Source organism: Castor canadensis, chromosome 8 (genome assembly GCF_047511655.1).
Source record: "Castor canadensis chromosome 8, mCasCan1.hap1v2, whole genome shotgun sequence".
In the NCBI taxonomy this organism is placed as follows: Eukaryota; Metazoa; Chordata; class Mammalia; order Rodentia; family Castoridae; genus Castor; species Castor canadensis.
Genome location: NC_133393.1, coordinates 86,814,853 through 86,840,435, shown reverse-complemented (window position 1 = coordinate 86,840,435; position 25,583 = coordinate 86,814,853). Strand labels below are relative to the sequence as shown.

Genomic DNA, 25,583 nt, shown 5'->3' with positions numbered 1-25,583 from the left:
GAGTGCGCACGAAGAGTAACCCTTAGCTTTTCTGACTCATGCTTGACTCCCCGTTTGCAGGCGCCATGATAAAGCTTCTAAAGAGGCGCCGGGTCGGGCGCCAGTGACTCACGCCTGTAGTCCTAACTGTTCACAGGAGGCAGAGATCAGGAGGATCGAGGTTCGAAGCCAGCCTGGGCAAACAGTTCCGCGACACCCTATCTCAAAAAACCCTTAACAAAAATAGGGCTGGTGGAGTGACTCAAAGTGAAGGACCTAAATTCAAGCCCCAGTACCGCAAAAAAAAAAAAAAAAAAAAAGCAAAAACATACACACAGTGATATATGACAGCACGCACACGCCTACATGCATAGAACTCCACCAAATCGTCCAGTTTTGGAAAAAACACGCTTTATTGGGTGGACAAGTGGCCCGACAAGAAGGCCTTAGATTCAGTTGTCTGTGGACCGAACAGAAGTAGGTAAAGGTGTCGGAAGCTGTCTCTGTTTCCCCTCCAACCTCCTAGGTGACTGTGCCCCTCCTCTCTGAACCTCAGTGCTGCCCTTCACTAGTGAGACTAAACTCTTAAGGGCTAGGAGCCAAGAGCAACCCAGCACCCTGGCTTGCTGGGGAGTAAGGAAGGGTTAACACAACATTGGCCAGAGCCAGTGTGCCAGGTGCTGCCACACAAGAAATGGAGATCCCTGCTGGATGCAGGGGCCTCTCAGCCGTCAGGGACTATTTATAGCTAGGGTCCCAGGCTGCTGACTTGTGACATTCCCCTGCCACTACCCAGTTCTGAAGCAAAGCCTATGCAAAGCACACTTCTCTCCCTTCCTACTCCCTTCCTCTCCTTACCCCAGGGGGCAGGGCTGTCTTTATTTTCTTCCTCCTCCTTGAATTTCTCAGTTCCTAAAGTGTTGATGTAGTTAGTCCCTCATGAGAGGCCCTCATTCAAGGAAAGAGAGCTGATCTGGCAATGTCAAGACCCACCAGTGTGGGAACCTGCTCAGCCTTTAGGCCACTCTGGCCCCAGGTCTGCAGATACCAGCTGCTGGTTAGCTCTCCTGGCTGCTCGAGGGCAGCAGAGAAAGAGGTGCAGAGTTGGAGAGAGGGAAGGGGTAGAGTCAGGGCCATCCTCTGAGGTGATAAACAGCAGAAGAGACCCAGCTGACACCTCCCCCCACAGCTAGAGCTACTGACTAGGGCAAATACAAAGGTCATAGGGAGCCCAGGGATCTGAGCCTGCTATGAAAAGGTGGAGCTCTGTCAGCAGATTAAGTTCCTGCTCCCCAAAAAGGGTGCTGGCGGGGCAGGAAAAGGAAAGGTCACACAGGGTGGGGAGGAGCTGGCAGAGATCTGGGAACCAGGAAGTCCCTAGGGAGAATGGCAAGCCGTAGGGTCAGTGATGCCAACATGGAGCAACTCTTGCGCCAGGTCAGCCTGGAGAGGAGGGGAAAGGGGATGACCAGAGATTTCTGAGGACCCAAATGTTGCTAGGAGAAGCTAGAAGGGAGTTGTTTGAGATCTTTGTATTTTCCTAACAAGACACTGAGATCACTGAGGCTGTGAGCCACCTGGCATAGATCAGCCAAGGGGTCTCTGGGGCCAATGTCAGCTGAAACACCCAGACCCTTCCCTGGCAGCCCTTGCCTTATCCTTCCTGTGGCTAAGGTACTTCTTTAGCCACTTAGTCAGGCTTGGGGACAGGTTCCTGGTCTGTGTGAAGCAGCAACGGGCAGCCTTTGCTCTAGTGCCCTTTTATCCCTCCACCCACCCCACCCCTAGAGCAGGTAGCACTGGGACTTGAGTCTATGCCTTCCATAGGACTGTGAGAAATCTCCACATCTGGAGAGAGACAAGGCAGTCTCATTTCTGCAAGAGGCTGCCAGCTTCCTGTAGTTCAGTACCCCAGGTTTGTAGCTGAGCCCCCCAGCCTTCTGTCCTCCAGTGTCCTTCAATGAACAGATTGCTCAGTGGGGAGTCCTGAAGATGTCATGGTGACCAGGTCCCAAGCTCTGCTTGTCTCTACTAGAGTAAAGGAACTGCCTTCCTGGGCCCTTGGCCCCACTCACATGTGTTCTGGATGATTCTGCAGGCAGCAGATGAATTCACCCACTGGCTGGCCCTCATAGCATATCTTGTACACAGCTGTGAACAGCGGGAACCTAGAATGAGAAGGAGGCTCAGCTTAGCTTCCCACCCTCAGCCCACTCTCTACTACCCACTCCTCATTCCTTCTACCCCCTACCCTCCCACTTTAGAGCTCAATTTCCACCTGCTAGGAATCTGAATTCTGTAGCCCTGGGTTTTAGGGTCAGGTTGCTAACTGCCCTGCTTCCTGTCACACTGACTTGCCTACATGAGTCTTTGTCTTTAAGGGTGTGTTGTTGCTGTTGTTGTTTTCCAATTGAACAACCCATTTAAATGCTGAGCCTTTGCCGGTGGGTCGTGGTGGCACACACCGGTAAACAATGAGGCAAAGAGGATGAGGCAGGAGGATCACAAGTTTGAGGTCAGCCTGGGCTTTTTAAAAAATAATAATAATAAAAAAAATGCTAAAGCAACTGAGGCCAATAGGAAAAGGGGAACAGGTACTAGAGAAAAGGTTAGATCAAAAAGAATTAACCTAGAAGGTAACACCCACGCACAGGAAATCAATGTGAGTCAATGCCCTGTATAGCTATCCTTATCTCAACCAGCAAAACCCCTTGTTCCTTCCTATTATTGCTTATACTCTCTCTACAACAAAATTAGAGATAAGGGCAAAATAGTTTCTGCTGGGTATTGAGGGGGGGGAGCGGGAGGGGGCGGAGTGGGTGGTAAGGGAGGGGGTTGGGGCAGGGGGGAGAAATGAACCAAGCCTTGTATGCACATATGAATAATAAAAGAAAAATGAAAAAAAAAAAAGTGTGCTCAGTTCGATAAAAAAAAAAAAATGCTGAGCCTCAATAAAAATGGGTCCAGTACGACAAAGTAAAGAAGATATGATTGTATATGTGACCATGCATTATATGAAGGAGTCAAAAAATGTGTTTCCTTCTTGCCATCCTCGTCAGGCTGCTCCCTTTACTGCAGTCATGAGCTGCTCTTCTGAACCTGTTTCATACTCTCTTCTAGGATTCTTTCCCAGGCCAACAGAGCTCTGCTCTGCTCAGCCCAGTTACCCCATTATCTATGCTCCCTGGAAAGGAACATCTTAAGCACCACCCATCCTTCTCAGCACTCAGGACAGGGTTTGGGGACAGAAGGGTTGGTCTTGGGAAGATGAACAAAGGCAGCAGGATAGTCAGATGAGCTTATTCCTGCCCCAGAGCTCCAGTCCACAGAGCAGGGAGCAGGGAGGAAAAGACATAAAGCTAAGGCTATGCAGGGGGGAGGGGCACAGGGAAGGGTCCAAGTAATGTAAAGACCAAATGAGCTCAAGACCATGAATTGGCTGAGGACAGGGGGCACTTCAGACTATCCATGCTCTAAACATGAGCCCACTTTTCAGGTTGTACAGGGCTCAAGAAGATGGTGAAAGGGGTTCAGGAAATTGGTCTGTGACTCCCAGGTCTGGGGTTGTGGCATACACTCACTTGTCCACCAGGCCCTTGTGCTGGAGGATGCTGTGCAGCTCCCGGGCTGTTTGGGGCCCCTGCAGCTTCTGCCCATTCAGCATCTCTTTTTCTAGCTGCTCAATGGACTGTGAAGGAAACAGAACGTGAGGGTGGAAGAGGGAGACAGGGTTGTTCCATGAGCTGGAAATCTGGGGGCTCAGATGGGAAATGGGGCTTTGGGGAGAAAGAAGGGGTAAGATTGCTCACAACAGTCCCCCCAACCCATGACGGACCCCAAGGCCTTGTGCATGATTGGCAAGTGCTCTACCAGTGAGCGGCATCCCTAGTCCCTGCTCACACAGCTTTTGTTTGTTTTGTTTTTGAGACAAGGTCTGGCTATGTAGCTCAGGCTGCCCTCAAACTTGCTATCCTGCTTCAGCCTCTCTAGTGCTGGCATTTACAGGCATGTGTCACCACACCTGGCTCACAACAATCTTCACATGTGTGCTCAAGAGCCACCTCCTGCTGGGCACAGGTGGCTCATGCCTGTAATCCTACCTACTCAGGAAGAGAGATCAGGAGGATCGTGGTTCGAAGCCAGCCTGGGTAAACAGTTCCATGAGACCCTACCTCGAAAAAACCCTTCACAAAAAAGGGCTGGTGGAGTGATTCAAGGTGTAGGCCCTGAGTTGAAGTCCCAGTACTTCAACTTCCTGCAACAGCCATGGCTCTATACCACCCCATGGTGACCAAGAGCCTGAGCAAGCCAAGGCACAGTCACCGCTGCAGGCACCTCAGTGTACCAAGTTTGTACAGGATATGATGTGGGAGGCGTGCCACTTTGTAAGAACACCTCACCATGGGGCTGCTGACAGTCTTCAAGGACAAATAGGCTCTCAAGTTCATCAAGAAAAGGCTGGGGACATATCCCCACCAAGAGGAAGCAGGAAGAGCTCAGCAACATGCTGGCTGCAGTGAGGAAGGCAGCTGCCAAGAAAGACCAAGCCCCTCTCCTCTGCCCAATAAGTGTTTACATTTGCAGAAAGGGAAGGGAAGAGCCACCTCTTACTAAGCACCTTCACCTGGATACCTGTGGGCTCAGGCTCTGTTCTCCATGCAGGGCTCACCTTTCCAGTGCGAGCAAAGGCCTCAGCCACCTTGCGGTTCCGCCCTCCATAGCAGGTAGTAATCAGGTCAGCAACACCACAGCTCTCCAAGAAGGTGGCAGAGGACACAGGGCCACTGCAGAAGAGCTTGGCAAAGGCGATCATCTCCATGAGGCCCAGCCGGATCACTGCTGCCTTGGTGTTGTCGCCAAAGCCCAGCCCATCACAGAAGCCAGCCCCCACGGCCACTATATTCTTTGGAGAGCAGAAGGCATGGGTGAGAAAGTTCCCCTGTGGTGACCCCTCTTGGGGACCACATCACCTACTTCATGTTCTTCAGATAGCCATAATACACCCACTAAGTGCAGTATAGTGTATGAACTCCTAAACTATTTCCACCTTCTGGTTTTCCCATTCACTGCACCCCCTTCCTTAAGCTCCACTCCATACTCCATTCTTGAGGACACTTTCTGAGAACCACTTTTCTTTCCAGCTGGCCTTCCCATCCACGTCCATTCCAATTCTGTTCTGTAGTCATCATGTTCACAGTTGTCTAGCTATCAACCTTTCTGGATAGCCTGAATGTCTTGTCTTCCATTAGCCTGGACACCTCCTTTTTTTCCTGGACCACCCTCTGGAGCCAGGGCTAGGGAAGTGCCACAACAGGCTCTACCTGCCTGGAGGGGGAAAGGCCCCCTGCCTGATGGTAAAGAATGGACAGACTTGAGTGACCCTGTCCTTGCTTCTGCTAATCTTCCCATGTGTATAGCACTTGAGGAAGGGGAACAGCTATCCAAGAGTGAGACCCAGTGACCTTGTATTGCTAAGCCAGGCCTTCCTTTGGGACCTTCACCCTACTATAGCCGCCTCTGTGCCTCTCTCACCTTTAAGGCCCCGCAGATCTCCACTGTGTCCACCTCTTGCACCACTGTGATACGGAAATTGAGTGTCTGCATCAGTTCTTTCAGAAGCTGTCCCTGGGCCAGGTCCTTGCAGCCTAAGGTGGGGAGAAGGCAAGGTTTTGATGGCAGACTTTTTTTTTTTTTGAGATAGTTCTCACCATGTTGCGCAGGCTGGCCTGGAATTCCTGGGCTAAAGCGATCCTATCTCAGTCCCAGAAATAGTTGGGACTACAGGTGCAATGCCCTACACCCAGCAAGGGGGGGCACGCTCAACTGTTCTTCCCACACTTGCCCTAAGCAGGACCTGCAGGTCCCTGGGGGCGTCCCAACCCTCCCTCACTTCTGATACTTCTTTCTCTACCTTGTGGCAGGAGATGGCTAAGTGGGGCTGAGGGGAGGAGAGTTTGGGGAAGGGAAGCAACTAGAGCTGCATGGTGTATGCAGGGAGCTCTCACCAATGGTGGTCTCACAGAACTTCTCATCAGCCACCTCGTTGGCAATGTTGGCCCCCATCAGCACGCTCATGGGGATGCCAAGGCGTTCCCCAATCACTTCAGAGATGAGCTTCAGCCCATTGGGGCCCTCGTCTACCCCCTGGGCACAGGATGGAGCTCAGGCCAGCTGCCCTTTAAGCCCAACTGAGGGCTTCCCACCCAGAAATTCTGCCCCTTCCAATCCACTGTTTATTAGTGTCCCACCTCAGATGCCCTGCTCCACTCCAACCCAGCCTAAGCTTGCCGCAAGGCGGGTAGACAGTAGTGACAAACCATTCCATTGGCAAACTCTCCTTCCATGTACTTGCAACCAACCTACCTCTCCAAAGCAGCATATCGCCCTCCCAGCATCTCAGCCAACTTCTAGCTGGGCACTTCTCCAAACCAGCTACCTGTTCCTACTCCCAAGCCAGCCCACTTCAACTGTCCCTCAATATCCCTTTTACACTTCTTGAACTCCCCTGAGGCATCTGCCTCTCATTACTCCCCCCACCCCCAGCCATCCCCACCAACATTATCTGACTTTTTTTTTTTTAAATGTGGTGCTAGGAATCAAATTCAGGATCTTACGTAAATTCGGCAAGCCTATACCCCTGACCTACAACCCCAGCTCCTGACTACTTTCTTGATCCTCTCCGAAACCAATTCCTCTCTTCTTTCTGGAACATTTGACCAATTTCTGCCATTTTCTGTTCTGTTTGCTTTACCCACCCTGAGCCCCATAAAAGTTAGCTGAACCACCCCACCCCCCAATCCACATGACGGTGTCCCGGGCACCTTAATTAGAGATATGCCGATGGTGTTAGCCTTTAGGTGGCCCTTGAGCTGGTCACAGATCTTGCCAATGAACTGATGGGGCACCACAAAAATCAGGATGTCAGCATCCGCTGCAGCCTGGACCACATCTGGGATAGCCACCTGTGGGGTGACAGGTGCTCATTGACCTTGCAGACCTCTCCTAATCCCCAAGGAGCCCTGTTCAGGAGATCTAGGATCCAGAGAGTGAGGCATGGGGAGAGGGGGCAAGCAGGGTGGTTTGGGCTTGAATCTGGGAGACTGAACTTGAAAGACAAAGACCTCCTGTTCCCTGTCCCCAGCCACCATGCCCTCTCCACTCCAGCTGTCCTGGGTCCTTGAGGACTCCTGGAACCCTCATCTCCACACTCACTCATCTAGCCCTTGGCTGTGCGACAACAAGGGAGGCCAAAGGCAGCCTGGGCCTGGCAGGAGCAAGACATCAAATTAGATTTTATCACACTGGGTCTTAGTGGCTCCAACAAGGAAGGGAGAGCTCCAGCCTTTTTGCTATCTACCCTGCTCCCCCTTTCCAGGTGAGGAGAGAGCCACATGAATTTGATCAAAGATCAAAAGTCCAAGGAGCAGCCTCCAAATCTGCTAATTACTCAGTGAATGAGTAACAGGATTAGAGCATGGGGCAGGCACTATTAGACCCCAAGTCTGGGAGCTTGAGAACCAGACTTTGCTTGCCATGGAGACCAACCTGGACCTCTCGCCCCTCTCTTTCTCCACCTGGGAACCTGTCAGGGAAGGTACATTCAGGATCTCCTCAATCCTAGAAAATGCCCAAGGGAGCAGTTTGGGGGCTTCATGGGACTGCCCAGAGAAGCCTTTCTGAGACACTTCCCAAGACCAGCTGGTCCCCTCTGAGCAGAAGGCACCTCTAAGTGAGATGTGAGAGCGAGTATGCTGTACTTCCTCTCTGCTTTTCTCCCTCCCTCCCTTGAAGGGAGCTGGGGCTTACCACATTGTGGGGCAGCTTGTGCCCAGGCAGGTATTTTACATTCTCATGCTGTGTGTTGATAATCTCTGTCAGCTTTCTGCCCCCGATGTCTTCCTCAAATACCCACATGGTCACCCGTGGGTCAAAGCGTGCCAGCTGGGCTGCATTGCCACCTACAATCTTGGCAATGGCTGAGCCCCTGGTGGGAGAGGGAGCACAGCAAAGTGGAGGATTAGGGTGTGAGGCAGGGAAGGGCGGGGGATTGGGGCAGTGCCCCCACTGCTGGGCCTCACACAGCTGGCTAGATTATTTCCCACCTTTCTCATCACTTCTGTCCCTATGACAAGTGTGTCCCCATGACCTGGCAACAGAGAGGAAACTAAATCTACCCCACACTTTGTTGCTAGAGGAGGGCGAGCCTTCTGATCCCACCTCCAAACCTCCGTGGCTTTTCAGGCAGGGAAGGGAGCAAGAACTCTGTCCGCCTCCTATTGCAAACAGGTGCAGCTGTCCAGGCTGGCAACGGCTGGCCAGGGAGATCTGGGTACCGTCTGTCCTGTGCGTGTAAGCACTGAAGACAGAAGCAGGGGTCTGGCAGGACTCTGAGGGTACTTCCTATCCACTCTCTGCCTCCTGTCCTCCCAGCCCCCCCATTGAGCCTTGGGGAAAGCCACCCTTCCACCGTGGATCTTGTCAGAGCTGCTTACCAGTTGCCGGAACCCACAATGCAGACTTTCTTGCCAGCCATGGTGCTCCTTCTCTGCCCAAGCGCTGGTGCTGACTCTGAGCATTTAACTCCCACACACGTGGGTGCTGCTAAGCCCCGCCTCCAGGGGTGGCCAGGAGGCTGGTGCCCAGGGAGATAGAGTCTGGCAGAGCCAGGGAAAGGGGAGAAAAGGGTAGAGACAGGTGGGGAACAGAAATGGGACAGAGGCCAGGCCAGCTTTTCCTCCTGGGCTTGCAGCTAACAATACTGGGAAGCTTCTTCCCTAGATCCCAGCCTAGTTTCCCATCTGCCCCTTGCCATCATCTTATTTTGGGGTCTGCCAAGAAATAGCCAGATAAGGACAAGTGACTGGTCTCCACTCCCTTCTATCCCCAGCACTGAAATAAACTGTATTTAGCCCTAGTATCAGATATGGTCATGTTTTCTTTTTGAAGGTAGGAATTCTCCATCCCCTGCCCCAGCATGTACCTTCCCGGGTCCTCCAAAGCTGCTCTAGTTTTGTCCTCTAGCAGCCCCACACTGGCTCCACTGCAGGGCTGTGGGTGAGGAAGGTTAGTGGACATGGGCCAAAGTTGAAGGATAAAGCCACATATGAGGTAAGGGCCTGCCGTGGGGCCAACTCAGCCCAAAAATGAGACTCAAGCTTCCCAGGACAAGGTCATCTTGCTCACCCACCCATCTTGGGATTCATTAATGGACCACTTCACCTCAGATAATCATCACCTGAATGTCTTTTAGGAGGAAGGTGGGAAAGGTCAAAAGTAGAGGGCTCTGATGCCACATGGCCCGCAGTTCTTCTTGGCTTAAGGGAGGACAGAAGAGGCAGTGGCCAACGTGTACTGTCCTAGAGATGTTTGGCGCTCCCTTCAGTTCCTTCTCTGGGGTTTCTACCTACTACACAGGGGCCTCTTAAGTTAATGGCTATTTATAAAGGCCTGAAAGGGAAAGAGAGGCAGGACCTGACACAGCCATTTCCACAACTTAGGGGTACTGTGTTCACTGAAGCTTTGTGGTCCCCAGTGCCATAAATGAGAGTAAGCAGACGTGTGACTTTGGGGAAGAGCGCAGAAACACATCCAACAGTTCAGATTATACATCGCCCACAGCCATCTGTTTGACTAAGGGAGGAGCTCCTGTCTCCAGTCTGCTCTGGAGAGTAGAGCAGAGGTTCTTCACCCTTCAGCCGCCTGCACCTTGGCCTAGAGGGCACACAACACTATGTGCTCATGTGTTGACTTCCTGGCTTGGCACATGACTGAGTGGGTGTTGCCAACCCCCCAAACTGCCACTGGTCAGCAACAGTAATCAGCACTGGGCTGGAGGGGAGTCTGGATGCAACCAGTGGGTAAGAATAAGTGGGTAGGAGGTTAAGATTGGAGGGATGGTTTTCTAAGTTCCAGAGACCACCCAAGAAAAGCCCACCATATTCTCTCATGGCCAGGGAGTCCCCATAAGGGGAAGAGACATGAAATCAATAGTTGGTTGTATTATGTAGAACAGTTAGGCCCAATCTAGGCTGGCCTCCCACAGACCACTCCTTTATTACACTGGCACCAAGATGAAGGCGCCACTGCCAAGCTGCCAGCTGGGAGCACTGATTATGGGGGATGGAAGAGAATGGGTGTCATTGTCTCTAGCACGTTATGATGGGGACACCAAAGAATGGACATTTATGCATGAAATGATCTCATTTTTGCCTGCTTTCCTCTCTCATTCTGCCTTTCCAATCCTTTAAGGTAGTGTAGAGACAAAGCATTTGTTCAACATAGGAAAAGAGGGTGTTGTTACAGGAAGTTGTTTATACCACTAAAGCTTTCCCCAAGAGCAAGCTGATTATTTGCTTGAAATTAATGATTCATCAGCCATTCACTACACATGTAATTAGCCCAGGTAAAAACAGATGACATTTCAGTGTCCTTGAGGTCAATTTTTTCCACTCCCAAGTTATTACCCTTTCCCCTCACCTTTGGCTTTCCTTATTTGTCTGAACTGCATCCCACCCACCATCATGAAGTTCCAGTTTGGGAAAAGTGGTTGCGTCTTTGGCAGGTTTGACTATGCACGGAAATGTTGGATTGTTCCCATTCATGCAGGGAAAGGGTAAATTTTTAACTATGGCATTGGAATGTGGTTGTACTCATCCTATGTTCTACACACTCATTGGACAAATGGCGGGGAGGAAAGTAGTGAGCCACCAGCTGGGTGCAGGCAGAACTGCAGCAGAATTTCATGTTTTTTGCTAAGAGGAGTTAATCACTCCTTAAGCAGTCTTCCAACCTCCTAACAGGGTCTCTATTTATGTATTAAGAAAGCACAGCCCTTCAACACTGATCTTAAGAACAGGCATCTTTTTTTTTTTTTCAGCAAAATGAGATATATTTAAATTTCTTTTTTTTTATTTTTCTTTTATTATTCATATGTGCATACAAGGCTTGGGTCATTTCTCCCCCCTGCCCCAACCCCCTCCCTTACCACCCACTCCACCTCCTCCCTCTCCCCCCCCCTCAATACCCAGCAGAAACTATTTTGCCCTTATTTCTAATTTTGTTGTAGAGAGAGTATAAGCCATAATAGGAAGGAACAAGGGTTTTTGCTGGTTGAGATAAGGATAGCTATACAGGGCATTGACTCACATTGATTTCCTGTGCGTGGGTGTTACCTTCTAGGTTAATTCTTTTTGATCTAACCTTTTCTCTAGTACCTGGTCCCCTTTTCCTATTGGCCTCAGTTGCTTTAAGGTATCTGCTTTAGTTTCTCTGCGTTAAGGGCAACAAATGCTAGCTAGTTTTTTAGGTGTCTTACCTATCCTCACCCCTCCCTTGTGTGCTCTCGCTTTTATCATGTGCTCATAGTCCAATCCTATTGTTGTGTTTGCCCTTGATCTAATGTCCACATATGAGGGAGAACATACGATTTTTGGTTTTTTGAGCCAGGCTAACCTCACTCAGAATGACGTTCTCCAATTCCATCCATTTACCAGCAAATGATAACATTTCGTTCTTCTTCATGGCTGCATAGAATTCAATTGTGTAGACATACCACATTTTCTTAATCCATTTGTCAGTGCTGGGGCATCTTGGCTGTTTCCATAACTTGGCTATTGTGAATAGTGCTGTAATAAACATGGGTGTGCAGGTGCCTCTGGAGTAACAGTCTTTTGGGTATATCCCCAAGAGTGGTATTGCTGGATCAAATGGTAGATCGATGTCCAGCTTTTTAAGTAGCCTCCAAATTTTTTTCCAGAGTGGTTGTACTAGTCTACATTCCCACCAACAGTGTAAGAGGGTTCCTTTTTCCCCGCATCCTCGCCAACACCTGTTGTTGGTGGTGTTGCTAATGATGGCTATTCTAACAGGGGTGAGGTGGAATCTTAGTGTGGTTTTAATTTGCATTTCCTTTATTGCTAGATGGTGAGCATTTTTTCATGTGCTTTCTGGCCATTTGAATTTCTTCTTTTGAGAAAGTTCTGTTTAGTTCACGTGCCCATTTCTTTATTGGTTCATTAGTTTTGGGAGAATTTAGTTTTTTAAGTTCCCTGTATATTCTGGTTATCAGTCCTTTGTCTGATGTATAGTTGGCAAATATTTTCTCTCACTCTGTGGGTGTTCTCTTCAGTTTAGAGACCATTTCTTTTGATGAACAGAAGCTTTTTAGTTTTATGAGGTCCCATTTATCTATGCTATCTCTTAGTTGCTGTGCTGCTGGGGTTTCATTGAGAAAGTTCTTACCTATACCTACTAACACCAGAGTATTTCCTACTCTTTCTTGTATCAACTTAAGAGTTTGTGGTCTGATATTAAGATCCTTGATCCATTTTGAGTTAATCTTGGTATACGGTGATATACATGGATCTAGTTTCAGTTTTTTGCAGACTGCTAACCAGTTTTTCCCAGCAGTTTTTGTTGAAGAGGCTGCTATTTCTCCATCGTATATTTTTAGCTCCTTTGTCAAAGATAAGTTGCTTATAGTTGTGTGGCTTCATATCTGGGTCCTCTATTCTGAAGAACAGGCATCTTAATGAACGTGGCCTAGCACTCAGGAGGCAGAGGCAAGAGGATCTCCAGTTCAAGGTCAGCCTGAGTTACATTGTGAGATGTCCCAATACAATAAAAAAAAACAAAACAAACAAAGGGCTGGGGACACAGCTCAAGTGGTATAGTACCTTGCCTAGCTACTAAAAGCAAAAGCAAAGCCTGACATCTCAGACCTTGAGTGGAACTTAACAGCATAAAATCAGTAGGTTGGTTGTTTGGTGTAGGAAACACAAATGCCTGCTGTTGTCCAGGCCTTGGCCACAGGTGGGGAAAAGTAAAACTCTAGAGAAGGCTCTGGTTCATGAAGCCTAAAGGACCACAGGCACCTGAGTACAGCTTACTCCAGGAAGCAAGTAGCCTGGGGAGTTCAAAGCTGGTAGTGTCACTGACTCATCAGTACCTGATGGACAGGGAAACTAGGGCAGGACTCCAATGATCCAGCAGTGAAACCCAATGATCCCAAGCAGCACCCAGCCTGCTTGGACTCTGGGGTAACCAACCTCTAAGGGATGACTCTGAGTCCTCAACAGAGAAGGCTCGTTTCCCCTGGATCCCCAGTGCCCGGCACCATGGCTGGCACACAGAAAATGCTCAATATCCAGTCAAGACAAGACACTATGAGCAGGGCTGACGGTGCTAAGGAGAAGCTTGAGAGGAGCTCTTCCACAGGAGGCAGGGGACTCGCCCTTCAGAAGATTCTTTTATTAAAACTGGGTGACACTGATAAGGGAACAGTACAAAAAAAATTTTGGTCCATGAAAAAAAACCCATAATAATTCAGTTAATAAACAGTTATCACCAACAGGGACACTGTAGAGTGCTGAGCTTCCTCGTAGTTCTAGCCAGGAGCCAGACCTGGGCTCTCAGCTACCTCAGGGGTGTCCACTGTCATTGTGGCGAGAACCTTTTGAGGGAGGGTGGGTATGTGGCAGGAAGGGGAAGATGGGGAGAAAACTGCTGTCTGCAGTGTAGACCAGGCAGGGACAAGGGGTAGGGGATGTGCTCGCAGGAGCCTGAGGAGGGGTGGGGAAGCAGGGGCTTTGTCAGTTCTGTGGGTTGAGAGCCCATGCTGAACAGAATCCCCCTCTTGTGCCCAGCTGTCTCCCACCCTACTGTGTTGTCTGCGAGCCTGGGATATGCTAACTCGGGGGTGATACAACCTGGAAGAATCTGAAGCTCTCCTGGAAAGATGCAAAGCCATCTTAGTTCCAAGGGGCCAAGATCACAAGGTCCTGCTGCTACCTGAGGGGTCTGAAGCTTTTGAGGGCAGGGGCTAGGGAGTCACAATCCTGTGATGCAGGGAGAGGGGAGTCACAAACCCATCTCAGAGCTATTCTCCAGCCTTAGGCGCTTTCACTCCTCAGTGCCCTAGAAGTCACCAGGGGTGTCAACTGGGCAAACAATGGACAGGAAGACAGGGATGGCCCAGGGCTTTACCCGTTTGATTTTAGGCCTGCTTCTCCATTAAGGGAGGGGGCAGGGCGGAGTGAATGAATGAGTCACTCCTATGAGCAGCAGGAAAGAACAGCCTCTGCTGGCAATAACAGTACTCCAGATTAGATCCGTGGGGCCCTGACAGGGAAAGGCAAGATTCCCTACTCAAATGCCGTGGGTTATGGCAAATGTGAGGCAATCCTACAAAGGGCAGCCATGGGAGTGTTTGAGAGGGAGCAACAGTTCAAGAACAAACTCCAATACTGATGTGGACTCCTAAGGAGTCAGAAGCACTGAAACAGCAGGCCAGTCCTGAAGGCAGGGACTCAGAGGAGCCCAAGAGCCAGGGTTCCTTTAGTGCTAGAGGGCAACAAGTAAAGGGAGAGTTTGCTTGAAATCTGTGGAGAGAAGGAAGGAAATTGGATTCTGTTATCAGGAGGGCCAAGATCAACTAGCTTATAGAGCACCCCTAGGCCTGAGTGAGTCTTGGAGGAGGGGCTACAGCTCCCAACTCCTGGGTCTCTGAAGGGCAGGATCAGTGTAGTTGGTCTCCCTGCAGACCACCTGGCCTTAGTCCCAATCCATTCAGAGCACTGATTACCATTATGGGTTCTCTAACACTAACTAGAGGTCCTATGTAGACCAAGGAAGGTAGAGGCACATGGGAACTTTGTGGGGTAAAAGGAAGCTGGGAGTGGGAAGGGATGGGGTGAGAGAAGAGGATAACAGGTGTCTGTGAGACAGAAATGTGAGACCCTCTTCATTCTGGTGTTGTCCTTGAACCAACAGCATCCCCAAAAAGGCCCCAAGCAAGACCAAGGCAGGTGCTATGAGGCAGGCAGCACAGGGCCCAAATAAAGAATCGGTGCAGCCAAATCAGGGCTATAAAAGCCCTATGTATTCCGGATTCCCAGGGCTTGCTCTAATTCTTGTCGTCTCTGCTGCACCTGGGGAGAAAATAGATGAATGGAAGATGAGAAGAATACAAGCTATTATCTAATACCACTGACCCCCATTAGTGGCACAGACCCTGGTGTGCCCTAGACACTGCACCTACCTTGGAGTAGAAGTATCGGCACACAGCTTCCTGAGCCCAAGGCTGGAAGTAGAACTCAGCTCGGCGCTCCTCCTCTGGGTTACCCACCACATCGGTCATGGTCTGAGGGAGAAGCAGTGCAGAGGGAGAACAGACTTTGTTTTCCTGCCTTTATAACTGTTATTGGTCGAATTGTATCCCCCCCAAAAGATGCTGAAATCCTAATCCCTCAGTACCTGTAAATGTGACCTTATTTGGAAATAGGGTCTCTGCAGATGATCAAGTTAAGATGAGGTCATTAGGGTGGGCCCTAATCCAATATGACTGGTATCCTTATGAAGAGGGGAAATTTGGACACAGAGACAGACACATACAGAAGCAACATGATGTAAAGATACACAGAGAATGCCAAGTACAAGACAAGGAATACCCGAGGCCATAAGAAGCTAGCAGAAAAGCATGGGATTGATTCTCCCTCACAGCCCTTAGAAGGAACCAATTCTGCTGACACCTGGATTTTGGACTTCCAGCCTCCACAATTGTGAGACAAATTTCTGTTGCCTAAGCCACCCAGTTCATGTTCATTTGCTACTGCAGCCTCAACAAACTAACAATACCCAAAGCCACCCTGGTTATCATATTATTGCCTTGTCCGGGGCCCTTTCCAGCACCCTAAACAAGGCTCTTAACTCCTCTGCTCAACCTTTGTAACTGTAATCACAGCATCTACTCAGGGCACATTTTACACCTTCTGTGCCTTTAGGATGTACTTCTCTCTGGGAAATATCTTTAAATCCTAAGTTGTTCATGAAGTCTTTCCCCAGTGATTTTAGCCTCACTGATCTCCCTTTTCCTCTGAATTGCCTTATTGATTCCAGTCAATTCTGATAATGTCTTATGGTTTACCACTTTGTAGTCATAGCAACCCAGTTTCTCCAAATAGAATGCATGTTGCTAGCTATTCAGGAGGCAGAGATCACGAGGATTGTGGTTTGAAGCCAGTCTGGGCAAATAGTTCACAAGACCCTACCTCAAAAAAAAAAAAAAAAAAAAATCCCAAAATAGGGTTGGTGGAGTGGCATATTGCTTTGACAGCAGAGACCAGATCTTCCTTTTTCTATCCCTGACAACCGAAGCAGTGACAGCACTGGGTGAGTACTAACTCAGTGCTCGATGGTTCTGCCTCCATTTCCCTATGCAAGTGTAAAATGGACCCTGGGATCTGCTGAAGAAAAATCTGATCCCTCACTTCCCCCTTCAACTCTTCTACCAGCTGTTCAGAAGTAAAGCAGATGTGGACCTCATTGACTGAGTCCCTTTAGACCTTTCTTAGATTCTTTACCTTGAGGTCCCGGCACTGGGACTGAAGCCAGTCATTGATGAACCCCTGAGGGTCTCTGGCAAAGCTCAGCATGAACTCCCGCTGGGTCTTCAGCTGATTGATAGTTTCTATTGTCTCATGGATCTGAAAGGAAATGGATACACATACCATTTTCAAGCTAGGGAAACACAAAGCTAAATGGCAGACAGTACTTGCCATCTCTGTGTGCTTTTCCCAATACAGACACAAAGCTTCCACTGCTCCAGCCCTCAGCATTCTTTCAGCAGGTGATGTGCTCTTGTTTCTGTTTCTGACTATCCCATGCATGGGAAGTTGTCCTTTTAGCCTCCTCAATGTATCTACTACACAGTGAATGCTTAATCCATGACCACTGACAGGGTCATGATCCCTTTAAACCCCAACCAACCCAACTCTTTCTTGACACATGAAGACACTTTAAACTTAACATCTCTAAAACTGAATTCATTGTTTTTTTCCCTAATGCCTGTTCCTCCTCTTCCAAATTTTAATGGATACTAATCTCTATCCAGAAGCCTGGGAATCATCATGATGCTTTCTTCTCCCTCCCATCCATACAGTGTCCAAATCCCTTAATTCTACTTTGAAACTTCTCAGACTGCTTTTTTCCTCCCTCCCTGTCTGTGCCTGAAGTTTAGGGCCTCAACATATTTCATACAGATTACTATGGGCCTCCTAACTGGGCTTCCTGCCTCCATATCCACCTTCCTTACAACTCACTCTCTACCTTTCCACCAGCAATTATTCTAGGTCTCCACGAAGCTTCCTAACTTGGTCTGCAGGATGAAGTAGGAACTTGTTTTCCAGCATCAAATCTTTATAATTAGGGCTGGGGGTGTGGTTTAAGTGGTAGAGCACCTCCCTAGCAAGCATGAGGCTGAGTTTAAACCCCAGTATCTCCAAAAAAAAAAAGGCTTCATGATTAGGCTCCTGCTTCTCCAAATACCTTCCTTTTCCCCAAACATCTCACCTCTGGTACCCTGTGCTCTATCTAGCATATCCAATAGCTTATACTTCTTGGAAACACCAGCCTGTCATTCCTCTTGAGACTGTTACATACCCTGTTGCATCTTTTTTCTGGAATGTCCATTGCCTTCTATACCCTCAGTACCACTATCATTTCTCCCCTTTTATTAACTCCCATTTTGCCCATCAAGATCTTGTTGAGGTGTCTACTCTCCCCTCCTTTGTGTTTGCAGAGCACTTCCAGCTTTGCCTGCAGGGACTATGCCTGATAACGAACATTAAGGGTGATGATGGTTGTAGCAATAACAATAGCAAGAATTACCATTTGCTGTTAAGTGCTAGACACAGTTTCATGTCCTTAAACACAATATCGCATTTCATCCTCAGACATGCCAGCCTTATAAAAATAGATAGGTATTATGGCCCCTGTTTCACAGACCAGAAACTGAGGCTCAACGCTCTTAGAAGGTACAGCCAAAATTAGAACTCATGTGAATCTGGCTCCAATCAGCACCAAGCATACTGCCTGACATATATTATCAATACACTCTGAATTAAAACTAGTTATCACCAGACACTGGTGGCTCACTCCTATAATCCTAATTACTCTAGAAGGCAGAAATCAAGAGGATTGTGGTTCAAAGCCAGCAGTTCAAAGCCAGCCTGGGGAAATAGTTCTTGAAAATACCCAATACAAAAAGGGCTGGTAGAGTGGCTCAAGTAGTAGAGAGTCTGCCTAGCAAGTATGACTCCAGACCACCAGAAAAAAAAAAAAAATGCACCAGGAATCAAAAAGGAAGTCAAGAAGATGGGAAGCTGGGATAGAGGTAGAACTGGTAGCACCCAAATTATCCAGACAGAGATCCCTACCTTGTTGTCTAAAGTAGCAATCTCTTGTTGGCTGGCAGTGGACAGAAGAAAAGAATTCATCTGGGTCTTCAAGGTATCATCCACTTCCACATCAATATCGTAACAAGCTGTCTTTTTCTGGTCATTTGGGTCAACACTGGGGAGAAAACCAAAGGGATCTGGTAAAAAGCTTGTCCTGAGGCCTAATTACACAGGGCCAAAAAGATGGTCCAGAGACGAATGGGAAGAGAGTTGACTGAAAAAGGGCCATGTACTCTTGGGTGCAACAGAACTACTCTGAACCTTCACTGCAATGGTAGCTGCATAGTGTATGCATCTACCCAAAGTCTTCAGACTATATTTTAAGTGGGTGTAATTTATTATATACAAACACAAATTCTACCTTGATAAAGGTTTTTTTTTTTTTTTTGTGAGAACAGGATTTGAACTTAGGGCTTTGTACTTGTAAAGCAGGCACTCTACCACTTGAGCCACACCTCCAGTCCATTTTTCTCTGGTTATTTGGAGATGGGTTCTCATGAACTATTTGCCTACGCTGGCCTTGAACCACAATTCTCCCAATCTCGGTTTCCTAAGTAGCTAGGATTATGGGCGCAAGCCACTGGAGCCTGGATAAAGTTTTTGGGTTTTTTTAAAAAAAAAAACAAAAAACAAAAAAACAATTTACCAATGGTAAACATTCAAATAGCACAAAAGGTATATAGTGAAAAAGAACTTCTTTTCCTCCCACAGGAAACCACTACTAGAGAATCTTGTATCTCTCCCTTTTAAAATAAATTGCCCAAATAAAACACACACACACGCACACACCTAAAAATAAGAAGTGGTCTAACTTTAAGCATAGGAATCCAAGACAGACTGGCTTCTGAGGACCCCATGTATAGGCTGGAAGAGTTATTACAGGGCCTAGGGACTTGACATGGCACAATGAAAGGAGGGCAAAGATATACCCAGCTATAGTGATATGATGCTTTGAGGAGGAAGTACCTTTCTTCACTCCCTATTTGATCTTCTGAATAAAAAAGCAATGCAGCCGGAGTCTAAGACTGGAAGCCTTACTATCCAAAGAAAAAGACAGCTGCTGACCCCTCCCCTCCCACAATGATGAGCTGGTAAAGGCTTAATGGATCCTCCAAAGGGTGAGGGAAGCCCTGATGTGTGCAGTGTTTGCTGATTTCCAGCCACCAACTTCTGTCACTAATCAGGGAGTTGGGAAGAGCTGTACAACAGCACATCGTTATGTAGTGGTACTTCTACCATGCAGACAGAAAAGTAGCCTTGAGAGCACAAATACTAACAAAATGTAATCACTAGGAAATGGTTAAGTTTTGAGTATATATTACCCTCACTTTTAGTATAGTTAAATTTTAAATAACAGCTGTGTCATACAACCTGCTTGCAAAATTCCTGCAAGTCTAACAACTGTCTGTGCGAACTGGTACATACCTCCCATACACAAGCTTACCTAATGACATGGTTAATGATAATGGGTTCTGGTGGCATGAGCAAGGCATGCAGCCGTTGAGGGATCTCTGAAAACTTCATACGTTGAGATTCAAAGATCTGTGATAAAGAGAAGCAGCTACAAATTGGCATTTTGAGTATAATTAGTGCTCTTGTGGATTCTAGCAAAAAAATGGGTCCTTACATACCTGCTGGAGGTACTTGTCACAGATGACAAATTCCCGCTCATGAGGGTCCTGGAGCTTATGTGTCTTAATATACTGCCATAGTGCTTGGATGATCACTGGACGGGTCTGGGTGTGGATGCCCAGGAGCCGAGCCAGGCGAGGGTCTAATTTAAACTGGGGAGGCTACAGAGAACCAAAAAGTATAAGGGGTAAAGCCAGTAAGCTGTGTGCATTTTGGGGTAATCAGTATGGCTACACAATCAATCTAGTCAGCAAACATTAATATAGTACTTTCTCTGGGATAGGAAAACAGCAGGAGGCACTTGGAGATGACTAAGAACTATTCCTGTACTAAAGTCACGAGTTATTCACAACTGACTTAAACCCTTAAAAGTTGGACTGCTGATGGGATACAGCTGTGAAAGCTGGACCCCCTCACACTTCCACAGTATACCTGGTAATCCAGCATCAGTAGAACAGTACATCGTACATTCACGTCTCCTGGCCGCTTCACCTGGAAGCCATCAGTCTCCTGGGTAGTGGCGGTCCTGTGCCACTACAGAGAGGAAGATGTCAGGGAGGCTCTCCCAGAGGAAGAGCTGGGGTGGGAGGGAAGAGCTTCTGTAATGACTTAGCGTTCAACTTTGATTACTGAGGCTACTGGAGAAGAGCAATACCATGTGGCATCTCTAAAGACTGCACACAGCTTTGGTATTTTCATCTGTGTGTAAGCAGATTAGCCTTTTAATTCTGAGTGTTTGGGATCACATTTAAATTAGCCTGAATTTCCAGTGATAATTTTACCCACAAAATGGAAAATACATATGGGAACATAAACATAATGTAGCTAGCATTTACTGTGTACTTACTATGTACAAAAGTATTCTAAGACATTTACCTGGCTTATCATTTAATTCCCAAACATCCATTTAAAATAGGCACGATTATACCTATTTTACAGATGAGAAAACTAGTGCCTAGAAGAATGAAGTAACTTGCCTAGGTCAAATAGTAAGTGGTAGAGCTCTGGTGTGTCTGACTCTACAGTCCACATTCTTAGCTACTATACTCTACTTCTATAAAATCAGATTAAATATATTTACAAATTTCTATTGATTCTATGACTTACTTCCCTTATTAGATGGTAAAGACCTTCCCATGTCTCTTAGTGGTTGAGGTTAAGGGGCTGCAGCTACACTGGCAAAGAAAGGAGCAGGTTAAGTTCATGTGGAACACTGGACTATCATCCTGGGTCTATATCGCAAAGAACACTGCTGCGAACGTGGTCTTCAAAACACTGCACAATCAGGCATTATAATGAAGGATTTCTGGTGATTTGGAACGTGTAACTAAGGGAACAGGAACCAAAACAAAGTCTCATACCTATAAAAGTAACCTAGGCAAGTACTAACACCCTATTAGTCAGCCCCTTTAACTACAGCAACTGCTATCAGGAAAATTTATGAATGGTGTGCGGGTAACTACAACTCACCATTATTAACAAGCAAGATGCAGAGATGGCCTGGTATGTACAAGAGGCCTCCATAAGAATTTTCCTTGAAAGTGAGGGCAGTGGTCAGGATAATAACATTAAAAAGGGGTACAAGCCATATTGCAAGAACTCTAGTGTCACCTAGAGGTCAATGTACAAATTGCAATGGTGGACTGGCATACCTGGGGTAACCCTTTATTTTATACCTCCCCCTCCCCCTAGATATTCAAGTTTGGCTCCCAGGTCCATCATCCTCCAGCCACAGAGTTAAAGCCTAGAATGCAGAACTACTTACTTCTACCAAATGGTTATCTGGCCCATATAGGTCTTTGTCCAATTCGATCACCAAGGACTTAAAAAAGGAAGAGAATTTCCTCTTTTGTTTCGTGGCATCATATTTGGACAAGGCTGACTAGAAGAGAGAGAGAAAGGTCATGTTAGAAAAGACCAGAAAAGCTAGTGGGTGGCTCAAGCCATAAGAGCACCTACCTAACAAGTGTGAGGCCCTGAGTTCAAACCCCAGTGCAGCAAAAAAAAAAAAGGACCCCACAACAGCAACAGGAAAAAACTGAAAAAAAAAAAAAAAGTCTTCTGGGTTTCTCTTTAGAGATGGCAAGATAGACATGTATGGATATTAAACCAATCACAGTGGCAATAGAACCCTGAAGTAACAAGGACAGGGTCATTGACTTATGTATCTCATTTCCCTAGGAGAAAGGAGGCAAGTTAAGCCAAACCATTGCACATAACAAAGTGCATTTGAACAGAGAAAAATCTGACTGTAGAGGAGAAATGAATCACAGGCAGTAAGCAGTCAGAACAAAAACAGCTTTATTTGGACAGAATGACATGACCAGCAGATGGACTGGACCTATATAGAGAAGGAGACTCTGACACTGAGTCCTGGTTCTCCTGCAAAAATGCATTCAAATTTGCTTGCCTGCAAGCAGCTAAAAATACAGCAAGAAAGTACAAGGGAAGGAGAGAAAGGTGAGCTTCCTCAAAGAGCTGCTGGAGTGGGAAGTTTGGGGGCTATCACCTGTCAGTTAATACTCCCCATGAAGTAACAAAGAACCTACTGAAGAAATCGATCCCTCTTAAATTGCGGGACATCTCCAGTGAAAACTGGGAAGACAGAAATGCCACAATGGGAATCAAGGACTCACTTAAAATAAACAACCAACCAACAACAAAAAACCTAACTAATCTGCAGATATTGCTAAATTCAATGGCCAGTAGCACCAGGAGTAAGGTAAACAACATATCAGATCCCAGGACAATAAGGTTTTTGATATGACACCAGTGAGGGCCAAAGCCATGGGAGCAGATACAAAAGATCATTGTCTTTCTGTGCAGAGAACAGAGTGTCCCTCTCCCTGATGCTTCCAGCAGGAGCTGTGAGACTCAGTTAGGCTTCCTGCAGACCAGACAAAATTGCTTAGTCCCAGCAGCTCCCACTGTGCACACCAACCACAGTGGACCTTGAACTTACATCCTCCAGGAGCCGTCCTTCTACCCGAAGCTCCCAGGAAGCCACTGTCCCTTCCCCATCTTCGGCATCTGACTTAGCCGGATTGAAAGTGTTAGAAATGAAAATTCGAAGCTTCCGTTTTTGCTGAGGAAGGCAGAGACAGGATAGCTTCAGTGTGTTGATATTGAAGACAAGGGTCTCCCCAATTCCCAAAATCACTCCTAACAGACTGGCTTACTATTTATCTAGTCTTTCAGGTGGATGGATAAAGATTCCATTTAGAAGAGTACAGGCCATTGGCCTGAGTACAAGTATATACATTGGGCTTGCCAGGTGGACAAAGTCATGAAAGGTGCCAGGTTCCCAAGGTAGCAGAGCAGTTATAGCAAAAACGTGGATAGGGTATATTTCTGGTGAAGAAACATCAAAAGCCCCACCCCTTGCTATTCTGTTCTTATGCTCCTAATGTAATTCTTGGTTGTAGGCAGAAGGGAGAGATGCAATTTAAATGCCAGGGAGAACTGTGCTGTACCCTCGATTTCTCATCCTAAGCCTGGGGAAGATTCCCAAGTCCTCTCTTTTGGCTCTCTGCCTAGTGTTTTCCTGTGTTACCTTGATGGGACGTTTCAAGGCCTCCTGAATATCTAGCCGTTTCCTCATGATAGTCTGGTCCAGTTTCCTTTCAAAAGCCAAGAGATCCATATAGGCCTGGGATTCTGGTACCAGTTCACGAATCTTAGGAAGAGAACGATATGATTGGGAGTTTGAGCTCATCATCTCTATTCTCAAACTTATCACACCTTCAAGAAGGCCTATAGCCGGGACTCACCCTTTGAGGTAGAATTTTGTCAGCCATCTTCTTTTTCTTTGCACTGTTCAGAATAAATACTGTTATCAGGTTGGGATAGAACTAGTCAGAACATGAAGATAAGCTGTCAGCACCTCCATTTATAGTAAAATGAAGGCCTGCAAAGCTTCTCTCAAATTAAAGAAACTCCTTCCCCCATTACCACCACCAACTCCATTTCCACCATCATTACCACCACCAGTACCCCATCACCAACATAATAAGGCATTCTCGAGGGTGGGTGTCATAGCACCATCTGCTGATACAGCACCACTACTTCTTGGTTCAGGTATATCCACCACCTGAGTCCTCACAGGCCTCCCCATTCCCTCCCTTCCTCTACTCCAGGTCATCTTACTTGTGGTTTCGATTTTGGACCGCCTGCTGCTGGACCTGCTGGATCTGTTGAGGCGCAGGTCTCTTGCGGGACTGGTCCATCCCTGACTGGGCCAGGCCAGGTCGGACTGAAGGGTTCCCCCCATAGCCAGGAGGTCCCATGGAAGGTCCCTGAGGTGTCATTCGGCTGCCTGGCAGCATACCTGGTCTCTACAAAGGGGAGAGAACCCAGAGATGTCATGGCTTCCCAAGCCAACACCACCAAGAAAGGAAAAGTGGGGGAAGCCTGAGTTCTTCCAATAGAACAAGGCTGGAGGGTGAGGTGGAGGTCAATGAGCCAAGAGCCCTTTGCCTCTCTGACATATAGGTAACTGGACCATCCTCTGACCCCAATAGTGATTCTACAGAAAATGTCCCCAAAACTACACGAGAGCCATATTATACTCAAATTCTCCCCAGTCCACGTTGGATCTGAATCATCGGACATCTCTAGTCCCGCTTTCACTCTGCCAGCTACCATCTCCTCTGAAGCTAACCTCAGTTTGCAGCTACATCTTGGGGTGTTCCTCTGAGCACCGGAGCTGCCCATGCCCCTTTGCACTCCATGGCCATCTCAGGCCCCACTTCATTCGCTCGACTCCTCCCCACGGAAACAATGCCTCAGGAAGCAGGTGGGGATGCTAACTGCCTCCCCCACCCCTATCCAGGGCCCGAACCCCTCCTACTTCTCTCCCACCCCTGTCACTCCCAGGCCTCCTCTCGGCCCCGCCCCCGGCCCGCGCGCCCCTCCTCCTGCCCCACTCACCGGATAGGCCGCCCCGGGCATCGGGGATCGGTACAGCCCTTGACCCGGCGCCGGGCCCATTCGCACAGGAGGGCCGGGAGTTCCGCCCGGGCCCAGAGCAGCTGCCGCGCCCGCCCCTCCTGAGGCTCCGGCCCCGCCGCTCGGAGCTACAGACTGGAAACCCGCCCGGGCCGCCATCTTCCCGGAGCCGCCGAGGCAGCTGCACAAAGAACCGGAACCGGAACTCCCCCCGCCCCCCGCGCGCCCCCCGAGCGCCTGCCTGTTTGTGAGCCCGCCGGGTGGGCAGGCGCGGGAGGCTTAGGGCAGCGAGATTGTGGGCTAGAGGAGACGACTAGCGGAAAAGGCGTGCTGACCACTCCCTCCTGCCTTCACGGTCCGGGAGGGAGCACCATCGAGAAGAGCTGTGGGATAGAGAGGCCGCGTGAGCGGGCGCCCCCAGGCCGACGGGAGGAAGACCCGCCCCCCACAACCCTGAGGAAGAGGGGCTGGAGTGACAGCTTCACCTTTGCGCGGCGCATTTACCTGTTCAAAGAGCTGAGATTGCTTTTCGTTTCATTCTCTTGCTGCTATAACTCCGGGTAGCCGAAGAGGAGAATGCACTGTTTATTTCATTTTACAAATGGGAAAGATGAACTCAAAGGAGGTACATGATGAACCAGCAAGTTAGCAGTAAAGCCAGGACTCCTGGTTCGTAGCCCGGGACCGATTCTACTCAATAACTGCCTCAATAACTGCCTCACGCGAGAATTTCAACTTCCTTTCACACCTTTAACCTATCCTGCTTCCAGATTTTAAGTTCCAGTTTATCTT

At 48.1% G+C, this 25,583-nt stretch overlaps 2 protein-coding genes across 4 annotated transcripts; both read right to left on the bottom strand.

Moving 5' to 3' along the window:
* Positions 1-373: 373 nt before the first annotated feature.
* On the bottom strand, positions 374-8,629 carry Gpd1 (glycerol-3-phosphate dehydrogenase 1). Of its 2 annotated transcripts, XM_020177950.2 has the most exons (8): positions 8,472-8,629; positions 7,786-7,963; positions 6,801-6,941; positions 5,985-6,123; positions 5,512-5,624; positions 4,649-4,882; positions 3,561-3,667; positions 374-2,147 (listed from the first exon to the last, which is right to left on the bottom strand). In XM_020177950.2, exons 1-8 carry the CDS (start codon positions 8,510-8,512, stop codon positions 2,051-2,053), a joined length of 1,050 nt encoding a protein of 349 aa, XP_020033539.1. In that variant the 5' UTR covers positions 8,513-8,629; the 3' UTR covers positions 374-2,050. The 2 variants fall into 2 exon arrangements, with proteins under 2 accessions (XP_020033539.1, XP_073939452.1); XM_074083351.1 differs by lacking the exon at positions 7,786-7,963 and having other exon boundaries at positions 8,472-8,582.
* Positions 8,630-13,178: 4,549 nt separating this feature from the next.
* On the bottom strand, positions 13,179-25,169 carry Smarcd1 (SWI/SNF related BAF chromatin remodeling complex subunit D1). Of its 2 annotated transcripts, none has more exons than XM_020177951.2 (13): positions 24,774-25,169; positions 23,991-24,178; positions 23,615-23,657; positions 23,398-23,520; positions 22,807-22,929; positions 21,610-21,726; positions 20,277-20,378; positions 19,844-20,005; positions 19,657-19,754; positions 18,192-18,327; positions 16,338-16,460; positions 15,017-15,118; positions 13,179-14,906 (listed from the first exon to the last, which is right to left on the bottom strand). In XM_020177951.2, the coding sequence occupies exons 1-13, from the start codon at positions 24,948-24,950 to the stop codon at positions 14,853-14,855; spliced, it is 1,548 nt and encodes a 515-aa protein (XP_020033540.1). In that variant the 5' UTR covers positions 24,951-25,169; the 3' UTR covers positions 13,179-14,852. The 2 variants fall into 2 exon arrangements, with proteins under 2 accessions (XP_020033540.1, XP_073939450.1); XM_074083349.1 differs by lacking the exon at positions 24,774-25,169 and adding an exon at positions 24,505-24,667.
* Positions 25,170-25,583: the final 414 nt, after the last annotated feature.

Coding starts and splice junctions, on each gene's coding strand:
- Smarcd1 (XM_020177951.2), bottom strand. CDS start 24,950: ATGGCGGCCCGGGCGGGTTTCCAGTCTGTAGCTCCGAGCGGCGGGGCC. Junction 24,179..24,773: donor TGCCCGGGGCGGCCTATCCG/GTGAGTGGGGCA, acceptor TCCCCTTTGTAG/AGACCAGGTATGCTGCCAGG. Junction 20,006..20,276: donor TACTGATGCTGGATTACCAG/GTATACTGTGGA, acceptor GGTTCTCTGTAG/CCTCCCCAGTTTAAATTAGA.
- Gpd1 (XM_020177950.2), bottom strand. CDS start 8,512: ATGGCTGGCAAGAAAGTCTGCATTGTGGGTTCCGGCAACTG. Junction 7,964..8,471: donor ATTGTGGGTTCCGGCAACTG/GTAAGCAGCTCT, acceptor CTCTCCCACCAG/GGGCTCAGCCATTGCCAAGA. Junction 3,668..4,648: donor CCTTTGCTCGCACTGGAAAG/GTGAGCCCTGCA, acceptor TTTCCTTCACAG/TCCATTGAGCAGCTAGAAAA.